This window comes from Pristiophorus japonicus, chromosome 10 (genome assembly GCF_044704955.1).
Source record: "Pristiophorus japonicus isolate sPriJap1 chromosome 10, sPriJap1.hap1, whole genome shotgun sequence".
Lineage (NCBI taxonomy): Eukaryota > Metazoa > Chordata > Chondrichthyes > Pristiophoridae > Pristiophorus > Pristiophorus japonicus.
This window is the reverse complement of record NC_091986.1, coordinates 110,583,955-110,596,226: the sequence shown is the minus strand read 5'-3', so window position 1 is coordinate 110,596,226 and position 12,272 is coordinate 110,583,955. Positions and strand designations below refer to the sequence as shown.

The 12,272-nt window shown below is 46.3% G+C and overlaps 1 protein-coding gene across 6 annotated transcripts in view; it reads left to right on the top strand.

The window, feature by feature from the left end:
- Positions 1-12,272, top strand: part of tyr (tyrosinase) — a 71,531-nt gene that overhangs the window by 55,060 nt on the left and 4,199 nt on the right. Inside the window, exon 5 of one of the 6 annotated variants that reach the window (XM_070891476.1) lies at positions 1,400-1,413. The exons of 3 other annotated variants lie outside the window; for them this stretch is intronic. In XM_070891476.1, coding sequence (XP_070747577.1) covers positions 1,400-1,413 — 14 coding nt within the window. Of the gene's footprint in view, positions 1-686; positions 699-1,354; positions 1,367-1,399; positions 1,414-12,272 lie in introns of all 6 variants that reach the window. 2 more of the 6 variants (XM_070891475.1, XM_070891474.1) reach the window with 2 other exon arrangements.

Sequence of the window (12,272 nt, the reverse complement as noted above, 5' to 3'; positions counted from 1 at the left end):
TACCTGGAGACCCTGGCCAAAGACAGCCCTAAATGGAGGAAGAGCAACCGGGAGGGCACGGAGCACCTTGAGTCTTGTCGCCGAGAGCAGGCAGAAAACAAGTGCAGGCAGTGGAAGGAGCATGCGGCAAACCAGAATCCCCACCCACCCTTTCCTCCAATGACTGTCTGTCCCACCTGCGACAGAGGCTGTAATTCCCAAATTGGACTGTTCAGTCACCTGAGAACTCACTTTTGGAGTGGAAGCAAGTCTTCCTCAATTTTGAGGGACTGCCTATGATGATGAAATGTTAGCCAGAACACCAGGTGAACTCCCCTGATGAATAGTGTCATGGGATCTTTAATGTCCACCTGAGAGAGCAGACTGGGCCTCAGTTTAACATCTCATCTCATCTGAAAATTGACACTTGCAACGGTGCAGCACATCCTCAGTACTGCATTGAAGTATCAGTCTAGATTATGTGCTCAAGTCTCTGGAGTGTGATGTGAACCAGCAACCTTCTGACTCAGAGGCAAGAGTACTACCACTGAGCCAAGGCTGACACATTGATACTGTGTTGCTGACTATTCCTGCCTGGTTTTTGGCAACTCTGCTGTCATCTGTCAGAGTGAATGCAGAATTTGGTCATCTGTGTCATCTCTATCCAATCTCCTAGCATTTTAAAGTCAGCATCCTTAAGACTGAAGCTAAAGACCTCTGTAGCAGCAGTTAGAAAATTTTTGTATTGATTTATGGGATGTGGGCATCGCTGGCAAGGCAAGCATTTATCACCCATGAGCCACCTTCTTAAACCGCTGCAGTCCGTGTGGTGAAGGTACTCCCATAGTGCTGTTAGGTAGGGAGTTCCAGGATTTTGATCCAGCAACGATGAAAGAATGGAGATATATTTCCAAGTCAGGATGGTGTGTGACTTGGAGGGAAACTTGCATGTGATGGCATTACCATGCGCCTGCTGCCCTTGTTCTTCTAGGTGGTAGAGGTCATGGGTTTGGGAGGTGCTGGAAGAAGCCTTGTTGAGTTGCTGCAGTGCATCTTGTAGATGGTACACACTGCAGCCACTGTGCACCAGTGATGGAGGGAGTGAATGTGGATTGGATGCCAATCAAGCGGACTGCTTTGGCTTGGATGGTGTCGAGCTTCTTGAGTGTTGTTGGAGCTGCACTCATCCAGGCAAGTGGGGAGTATTCCATCAGACTCCAGACATGTGTCTTGTAGGTGGTGGAAAGGCTTTGCGAGATGGGCTAGTAGCTTAAAGTTAACCATGATAGCATATTACTTTAGTTTGGGGAGAGCTTTACAAGCATACAAAACATGAAGGAGAATGGCAATTTTTATGCCTGGAAGGTATATAAAGATCCAGAATTTAGTTTGATCGAATCAATCCAGATCAGCTAATTAGCACAGAAATTAGTTGTGGGGGTCTGCTTATAATAGCAGTTAAGTAGAATTTTCAGACTTCTTGTGGGAGGACCTGAATGTGGGGACAGAAAGTGTTGGAAGCTGATAGGAATAAAAATCGTGCAACAATTTTGACAAAACAAATGTTGCAACCAAAGAAGAGTGTAGTATATGATTCTCTACAGTAAGGCCACTTGTATATTAATCCTGATTTGTGCATGAAACTATCTGAACGTTTGCATCAACAGAACATTTCTTCATCTCGTAGCTGAGCTCTGATAATCAGGGATGCACTATTAAAATAGATAAAATCAATGAGAACATAAGAAATAGGAGCAGGAGTAGGCCATTTGGCCCCTTGAGCCCGCTCCACCATTTAATAAGATCATGGCTGACCTAATCATGGACTCAGCTCTACTTCCCTGCCCGCTGCCCATAACCCTTTACTCCCTTATTGCTCAAAAATCTATCTATCGCCGCCTTAAATATATTCAATGACCCAGCCTCCACAGCTCTCTGGGGCAGAGAATCCCATGAATTTACAACCTTCTGAGAGAAGAAATTCCTCCTCATCTCAGTTTTAAATGGGAGGCCCCTTATTCTGAGACTATGTCCCCTAGTTTTAGTTTCCCCAATGAGTGGAAATATCCTCTCTGCATCCACCTTGTCGAGCCGCTTCATTATCTTATATGTTTGAATAAGATCACCTCTTATTCTTCTGAACATATTGGGGCGGAAATTCCGAGGAGGACATCCCACGGGCAAATCAATAAAGAATAGAAATAAAATGCGCTCTTACCTGAAGCTGCTGCGCCCGCTTGAACTCCAGATCCACAGGCCTCCTCTCCCTGTGACGTGCAGCATATGCTCGTAGGGACATGCGCAGGAGTCACGTATGCCTGGACACCCAATCACAGTTAAGTAGTTTCTCATTCATTGTAATAGGAGTTCCATAAGTTACGAAACTCCTATTACAATGAATGAGAAAAACCCCAAAACTCACAAAAAATACATAATACATTTAAAAAAGACCTCACACAATAAACAAATAGAAATTAAAGGTGTTATGCATGTTTCTAAAAAAAAATTGCCGATTTTTAATAAAAGTTAGGGTTAGGGTTTAAAATAACATTATCTGAGTGGGCAGGGTTTTAACATAAATATGTTTTTTTAATTTTTATTTTAATCATGCCTTTTTTGGTTTTTAAACTCTTACGCCTGTAAAAGTAGGCTATGCGCCTGCTTTTTCAGATGCAAGAGTTTTGGGTTATTTACCCATATCTTGCCGTGAAAGATATGGGTAAATAACACAAACTTGCACGTACAACTGTCCTCGCACCCGATCTGGCTACGATCTGTCAAGCTGCAAGTAGAAACTTCGTACAGGCCCAGGACGTCGGAATTTTTGCTCCAATGTGTATAGGCCCAACCTATTCAAGCTATCTCCATAAGTCAACCCTCTCATCTCCGGAATCAACCTAATGAACCTTCTCTGAACTTTTATCTTGTGCAGTAACCTCTTATGTGGCACCTTATCGAATGCCTTCTGGAAATCCAAATACACCACATCCACTGGTTCCCCCTTATCCACCCTGCTCGTTACATCCTCAAAGAACTCCAGGAAATTTGTCAAAAATGTTTTCCGTTTCATAAAATCATGCTGACTCTGCTTGATTGAATTATGCTTTTCAAAATGTCCCGCTACTGCTTCCTTAATAATGGACTCCAGCATTTTCCCAACGATAGATGTTAGGCTAACTGGTCTATAGTTTCCTGCTTTTTGTCTGCCTCCTTTTTTAAATAGGGCGTTACAGTTGCAATGTTCTAATCCGCTGGGAGCGCCCGAGAATCCAGGAAATTTTGGTAGATTACAAACAATGCATCCACTATCTCTGTAGCCACTTCTTTTAAGACCCTAGTTTATGTATGCAACACCTTGTAACCAGCATTCTACTGCCACCAGAGGACGCATCTGTTGGAGTTCCAAGAGATCCCAGCATCCCTTGGGAGTACTGCATATAAGCAGACCTCCCATGCTATGCCAGTACTCTGGAGTCAGAATAAAGAGATAAGGTCACACTTACTCAAATCTACAGTACTCAGTCACATTGCTTTATTTGAGACATAACAACTGGCGATGAGTATCACAGGAAAAGGTATCCTGTTGGTATCCTGGAGAAATTCTCAGAAGGTGACAATTAGGAAGCCTTCATGGAATGACTCGATCAATACTTCGTGGCCAATGAGCTGGAAGGGAATGAGAACGCTGCCAAACAAAGGGCGATCCTCCTCACCGTCTGCGAGGCAATAACCTATGGTGAAACCTACAACCGAATCGTATGAAAACTGTGTGCGCTGGTCCAGGAGCACCTAAATCCGAAGGAGAGCGTTCTGATGGCAAGGTATCGATTTTATACATGTCAATGGTCTGAAGGCCAGGAAGTGGCGAGCTGTGTCGATGAACTAAGGCACCTTGCAGGACATTGCGAATTCGATGGATTCCTGGAGCAAATGCTAAGATACTTTTTTGTGCTTGGCATTGGCCATGAGGTTATCCTTCACAAACTATTGACTGTTGAAACACCGAACCTGAGCAAAGCCATAATGATAGCCCAGGCATTTATGTCCACCAGCAATAACACCAAACAAATTTCACAGCATAAAGATGCATCGGCAAGTACTGTACACAAAGCAATGTTGGTTTCAGGCAGGAATGCATATGGCAGAAGGTACATGCCTGAGTCTGCATGACCTCAGATGACTCAGAGTCCGCCATCAAGTGTGAATGCAAGGCAATTAACACCTTGTTGGCGCTGCGGAGTTGATCATCGAGCCCATCAATGCCGCTTCAAACACTAAGCGTGCAAAAGCTGTGGAACAATGGGACACCTTCAGTGAATGTGCAGACGAGCTGCAAACTCTGCAAACCACCATAGCGGATCAAACTGAACTAGAGACTCGAACTGAGGAGGCAGAAGTGTATGGGGTACAAACCTTCACCACGAAATTTCCACCAATCATGTTAAAAGTTGAACTGAACGGAATTCCACTATCCATGGAATTGGACACGGGTGTGAGTCAGTCTATCATGAGCAAAAAGGCCTTCAAGAGGCTGTGGTGCAACAAACATAGAAACATAAAAACATAGAAAATAGGTATAGGAGTAGGTCATTCGGCCTTTTGAGCCTGCACCACCATTCAATAAGATCATGGCTGATCATTCACCTTAGTACCCCTTTCCTGCATTCTCTCCATACCCCTTGATCCCTTTAGTCGTAAGGGCCATATCTAACTCCTGCTTGAATAAAACCAACGAACTGGCATCAACAATTCTCTGTGGTAAGGAATTCCACAGGTTAACAACTCTCTGAGTGAAGAAGTTTCTCCACATCTCAGTCCTAAATGGCTTACCCCTTATCCTTAGACTGTGTGCCCTGGTTCTGGACTTCCCCAACATCGGGAACATTCTTCCTACATCTAACCTGTCCAGTCCTGCCAGAATTTTATATGTTTCTATGAGATTCCCCCTCATCCTTCTAAACTCTAATGAATAAAGGCCCAGGCAATCCAGTCTCTCCTCATATGTCAGTCCAGCCATCCCGGGAATCAGTCAGGTGAACCTTTGCTGCACTCCTTCAATCGCAAGAACGTCCTTCCTCAGATTGGAAATCAAAACTGAACACAATATTCCAGGTGAGGCCTCACCAAGGCCCTGTACAACTACAGTAACAACTCCCTGCTCCTATACTCAAAACCCGTAGCTATGAAGGCCAACATACCATTTGCCCTCATCACCACCTGCTGTACCTGCATGCCAACTTTCAATGACTGTTGTACCATGACACCCAGGTCTCAATGCTTTTCCTAATCTGCCGCCATTCAAATAATATTCTGCCTTCGTGTTTTTGCCACCAAGATGGATAACCTCACATTTATCCACATTATACTGCATCTGCCATGCATTTGCCCAAGTCACCTTGCAGCCTCTTCACGTTCTCCTCACAGCTCACGCCACCATCCAGTTTAGTGTCATCTGCAAACTTGAAGATATTACACTCAAATTCTTCATCCAAATCATTAATGTATATTGTAAATAGCTGGGGTTCTAACTCTGAGCCCTGCGGCACCCCATTAGTCACTGCCTGCCATTCTGAAAAGGACCCGTTTATCCCGACTCTCTGCTTCCTGTCTGCCAACCAGTTCTCTATCCACGTCAGTACATTATCCTCGATACCATGTGCTTTAATTTTGCACACCAATCTCTTGTGTGGGACCTTGTTAAAAACCTTTTGAAAGTCCAAATACACCACATCCACTGGTTCTCCCTTGTCCACTCTATTGTTACATCCTCAAAAAATTCCAGAAGATTTGTCAAGCATGATTTCCCTTTCATAAATCTATACTGGCTTGGACCGATCCTGTCACTGCTTTCTAAATGCGCTGTTATTTCATCTTTAATAATTGATTCTAACATTTTCCCCACTACTGATGTCAGGCTAACCGATCTATAATTACCCATTTTCTCTCTTCCTCCTTTTTTAAAAAGTGGTGTTACATTAGCTACCCTCCAGTCCATAGGAACTGATCCAGAGTCGATAGACTGTTGGAAAATGATCATCAATGCATCCACTATTTCTCGGGCCACTTCCTTAAGTACTCTGGAATGCAGACTATCAGGCCCAGGTGAGTTATCGGCCTTCAATCCCATCAATTTCCCTAACACAATTTCCCGCCTAATAAGGATATCTTTCAGTTCTTCCTTCTCACTAGACCCTCGGTCCCCTAGTACTTCCGAAAGGTTATTTGTGCCTTCCTTCGTGAAGACAGAACCAAAGTATTTGTTCAACTGGTCTTCCATTTCTTTGTTCCCCATTATAAATTCACCTGAATCTGACTGCAAGGGACCTACGTTTGTCTTCACTAATCTTTTTCTCTTCACATAGCTATAGAAGCTCCTGCAGCCAATTATTATGTTCCCGGCAAGCTTCCTCTCATACTCTATTTTCCCCCTCCTAATTAAACCCTTTGTCCTCCTCTGCTGAATTCTAAATTTATCCCAGTCCTCAGGTTTGCTGCTTTTTCTGGCCAATTTATATGCCTCTTCCTTGGATTTAACACTATCCTTGGATTTAACACTATCCTTAATTTCCATTAAAGGCACAAAAGCCCAAGCTGAGCCCTATTCATACCGAGCTGAGAACTTACACCAAAGAGCTGATCCCTATAATTGGCAGTGCAGCAGTAAAAGTCTCCTATGATGGAGCGGTTTACGAACTACCACTGTGGATTGTACCAGGAGATGGCCCCATACTGTTCGGCAGAAGCTGGCTTGGAAAAATCTGCTGGAACTGGGTCGACATCCGAGCGCTTTTGTCCATCAACAACGCCTCATGTGCCCAGGTTTTGAGCAAGTTCCCATCGTTGTTTGTGCCAGGCATGGGACATTTCTCTGGAGCGAAGGTGCAGATCCACTTGGTTCCCGGTACACGACCCATCCACCACAAGGCATGGGCGGTGCCATACATGATGCGAGAGAAAGTGGAGATCGAGCTGGACAGGCTGCAACGAGAGGGCATCATCGAGTCGGTTGAATTCAATTGTGGGCCAGTCGATTGTTCCGGTTCTCAAGGGCGATGGCACAGTCAGAATTTGTGGGGACTATAAAGTAACGATTAACCGTTTTTCGCTGCAGGACCAGTACCCGCTACCCAAGGCAGACGATCTATTTGCGACTCTGGCAGGAGGGAAGACGTTCACCAAATTGGACCTGACCTCGGCCTACATGTCGCAGGAGCTGGCGGAATCTTCGAAAGGCCTCACCTGCATCAACATGCACAAAGGTCTGTTCATCTACAATAGATGCCCGTTTGGGATTCGATCGGTCGCGGCTATTTTTCAAAGGAACATGGAGAATCTGCTAAAGCCGCTTCCATGCACCATAGTTTTCCAAGACGACATATTGATCACAGGTTGGGACACCATCGAACACTTGCAGAACCTGGAAGAGGTTCTAAGTCGGCTACATCACGTGGGACTCAGGTTGAAATGCTCGAAGTGTGTTTTCCTGGCGCCAGAGATCGAGTTCTTAGGGAGAAGAATCGCAGCAGACGGCATCAGACCCACCGACACCAAGACAGAGGCCATCAAGAACGCGCCGAGACCACAGAATGTGATGGAGCTGCTGTCGTTCCTGGGACTTCTCAATTATTTTGGTAATTTCTTTCCGGGTTAAGCGCCTTGCTAGAACCTCTACATGTATTGCTACGCAAGGGAGATGACTGGGTATGGGGGAGGTCACAAGAGACTGCTTTTGAGAAAGCCAGAAATCTGTTATATTCCAACAAACTGCTTGTTCTGTAAGACCCATGTAAACGTTTAGTGCTAGCTTGCGATGCGTCTTTGTACGGGGTCGGGTGTGTGTTACAACAAGCAAACGAATCGGGAACATTGCAACCAGTCGCTTATGCATCCAGGAGTTTGTCCAAGGCCGAAAGGGCCTACAGCATGATTGAAAAAGAAGCTCTGGCATGCGTTTACGGGGTGAAACAAAATGCACCAATATCTGTTTGGGCTTAAGTTTGAGTTAGAAACTGACCATAAGCCGCTCATATCGCTATTCTCAGAGAGCAAAGGTATTAATTCCAATGCCTCTGCTCGCATCCAAAGATGGGCGCTCATGCTGTCTGCATATAACTATATAATTCGCCAAAGGCCAGGCACAGAGAACCACGCTGATGTTCTCAGTTGGCTACCATTGCCCACCCCGGGGTGGAAATGGCACAGCCTGCAGACTTGCTCTTGGTGATGGATGCATTTGAAAATGAAAAGTCACCTGTTACGGCCCGCCAGATCAGGACTTGGACCAGCCAGGATCCTTTACTGTCCCATGTAAAAAACTGTGTCATCCTTGGTAGCTGGTCCAGCATCCCAGCGGAGATGCATGTAGAGATCAAGCCGTTCGAGCGGCGCAAAGACAAAATATCCATACAGGCGGACTGTCTTTTGTGGGGTAACCGCATGGTTTTGCCTAAGAAAGGCAGGGAAACATTCATACGTGACCGACACATACCCAGGCATAGTAATGATGAAAGCTATAGCCAGATCCCATGTGTGGTGGCCCGGCTGCCCCATAGCAGGCAGTCGGCTTGGATGGAGAGCTCATCCATCCGTCTCTGAAACGGTCTGACTTCCTCGGGGCACGCCCTGTGTGTGGGTGCCCAATCCCCAGTCAGGACACATTTCTGTATCATGGATAGGAGGGTGTCCCTGTTGGTCCAGAGTTTGATCTGGCGGGCTATGATGGAGGAGCCCGTAGTGTCAAAAGCCTCAACGGCCATGACCATCTCGGCGCTCTGCTCCGATGTCCCCTCGGTAGTGGCCAGTGAGAGCCTGCTGAGCGCGTCAGTGCAATTTTCGGTGCCTGGCCGGTGCTGTATGGTATAGTCATATGCAGCCAGCGTGAGAGCCCATCGCTGTATGCAAGCTGACGCATTGGCATTGACAGCCTTGCTGTCGGACAACAAGGATGTTAATGGCTTGTGGTCCATCTCTGTCCTAGACCACGGTTTGGAGGGCCATGACCACAAACTTGGAGTCTTGCGTGCGCCAATGCAACACTTGCTCTCAACTGAGGAATGCACCTAGAGGGGCACCGCTAAGTTTGTGGTCATGGCCTTCCAAACCGTAGTCTAGGATCCACATTGACTTCACTGGCCCGTTTCTAGGCAAAATATTTTTGGTTGTTGTGGATGCTTATTCAAAATGGATTGAGTGTGTAATAATATCTGTAAGCACGTCCATTGCCACCATCGAAAGCCTATGAGCTATGTTTGCCATGCACGGCCTGCCTGATGTCCTTGTTTCACCCATACTAAATTCAAGGAATTCCTGCAATGGGACCAAGCACGTCACATCTGCCCTGTTCAAGCCTGCATCTAACGGCCAGGCAGAACGGGCTGTCCAAACCATGAAGCAAAGCTTGAAACCTGGGGCGGAAGGCTCCCTGCAGACCCGCCTGTCCCGAGTCCTGTTCAGCTACCGCACAAGACCCCACTTGCTCACCGGGGATCCCCTGCCAAACTGCTCATGAAAAGGGCACTCAAAACAAGGCTCTCTCTAGTCCACCCTGATCTCCATGATCATATCGAGGGCAGGCGGCATCAACAAAGCATGTGCCATGATCGCGCAAATTTGTCACGTGATATTGAAGTCAATGACCCTGTATTTGTACTCAACTATGGACATGGTCCCAAATGGCTTGCTGGCACTGTCGTAGCCAAAGAATGGAGTAGGGTGTTTGAGGTCAAACTTGCAAATGGACTAACTTGCAGAAAACATTTGGACCAAACCAAACTGTGATTCACAGACAGTCACGAGCAACCTGAAGAGGACACCACCAACTTCGACCCTCCGATACACACACAAGTAGCAACCAACATCACAGTTGACCACGAAGCTGAACCCATCATCCCCAGCAGCCCAGCAAGGCCAGCTGCGCAACAGCCCAGCAAAGGCCTAACCAACTCACCTGCACCTGTGTTTGTACCGAGACGATCGACTTGGGAGTGGAAAGCCCCAGATTGTCTCACCCTGTAAATAAGTGTACTATTGACTTTGGGGGGTGGGAGTGATGTTATGAATGCAACACCTTGTAACCAGCATTCTACTGCCACCAGCGGGCGCATCTGTTGGAGTCCCAAGGGATCCCAGCATCCGTTAGGAGCACTGCGTATAAGTAGGCCTCCCATGCTGTGCCAGCATCTGGAGTCAAAATAAAGAGACTAAGGTCACACTTATTCAAGTCTACAGTACTCAGTCACATTGCTTTATTTGAGACATAACACCTAGGATGTAAACTATCCAGGGTACTTGTCCGCCTTTAGTCCCATTATTTTGCTGAGAACTACTTTATTAGTGATAGTGATTGTATTAAGTTCCTCCCTCCCTGTAGCCCCTTGATTATCCACTATTGGGTTATTTTTACCGTCTTCTACCGTGACGACCGATACTAAATACTTGTTCAACATCTTTGCCATTTCCCTGTTCTCCATTATTAATTCCCTATCTCATCTTCCAGGGGATCAACATTTACTTTAGCCACTCTTTTTCTTTTTATGTACCTGTAGAAACTCTTACTATCTGTTTTTATATATCATGCTAGTTTACTTTCATAATCTATCTTCCCTCGCTTTATCATTTTTTTAGTCATTCTTTGCTGGCTTTTAAAAGTTTCCCAATCCTCTGGCCTCCCACTGGTTTTGGCCACGTTGTATGTCCTTGTTTTCAATTTGACACCATCCCTTATTTCCTTAGTTAGCCACGGATGGTTATCCTTCTCTAATATTCTTTCCTTCTCATTGGGATATATTTTTGTTGTGAGTTATGAAATATCTCCTTAAATATCTGCAACTGCTCATCAACCGTCCTATACTTTAATCTATTTTTCCAGTCCACTGTAGCCAACTCTGCCCTCATACCTTTTTAGTCTCCTTTATTTAAGCTTAGGACCCTGGTTTGAGAACCAACTTTCTCACCCTCCAACTGAATTTGAAGTTCAACCATGTTATGGTCACTCATTTCTCTGTAAGCACTCTAGTAATGACTCCACGTGGCAGGGTATTGTACTTGAACTGTGGTGACCTTAGTCCCTTTATTGCAGCTCTTGAGTGAGGGTACAGTATGGTGAGCTCCTTTTATACCTGGTTACCTGTCGTGTACAGGTGACCCCTCGGTCTCCACCAGTTGCACCCTCTGGTGGTACAAGCATAGTGTATACAGTGTGTAGGTACATCTAGTAGTCTTATGTAACTGTACATTGAGTGTACAGGGAGTATACTTATATTATACACAACATCACTCTCCCCTAAGACTTGTGCCACTGACCTTTGCATTGTGTACTCTGGCCCTCGACTTGAGTGCCCAAAGCCCTTGCACCTTGTCTATGCTTTGGCTAGGCTCTCTCCCTGTTGACCCCCAAATCCTTATTGCCATAACATTGGGAAATGGTCACCAGTGGACGGTTTGAGGTTCTGGGTGTGTCCATGGCGACATACATCTATTTCACCCCTCCCCCCCATACATAGACCATGTGTGTGACTCAACACCTGCATGTGCATACATGTACAGAAAGAAAGAACCACAAAAAAAACCACAGGATTAATTACATCACTGTTTGGGTTCTGCAGTAGTGGAACATTTTACAGGTATGGTACAAAGGTGGGTATCACAGTCTTGCCCCTGGGTTGTGTAGGTGCAGGTGGGTGAGGACGCTAGTTCCAGAGTGACCGGACTGTGTCCAGGTTGTCTGATGGTGGCGCTGCGCCCCCTGCCAGCTGGGTGGGCTCGGATCGCTCACCTGGCTGAATCTCAGGGCCTTTGCCGTTGCCCAGTGGTGGGCAGAGCCACAGGAGTATGTGGGCTCCCTGTCCTCTTTTGAGGGCTGCAGTGTTTCTTTGCTGCCCTTCAGCGATAGTGGGAGCCTGGTCATCCCAGGTCCCATTGGGAAAGCTGGAGGATGCTAGCCGTTGCTCCCGGTACTGGCCCTGGTGGTCAGAGAGGTAGAGCAGATCAGGAGCAGGGTACCGGTAGTGGTGCCTTTGTCGTCCACTGACCACTGGCCCTGCAGCTGGTATGCTCACTCTGTGTATGGCCATGCTCCCTGGGGCATCACATTGCTCCCGGAGGTGCAGGCTACATGATCAGGTAGCCAGCTGGACCTAGGTGCTTCGGACGGGAGGTTGCCCTTGGTTTTGTTGACATGCATGTAGAACCCGGCATCGCACATCATTACTTCATTTACTCTCACAATACGTTGGTTCCGACCGCAATCACCCGACTGATTTACATTTACATACTTGAATTTGCCAATTACATCT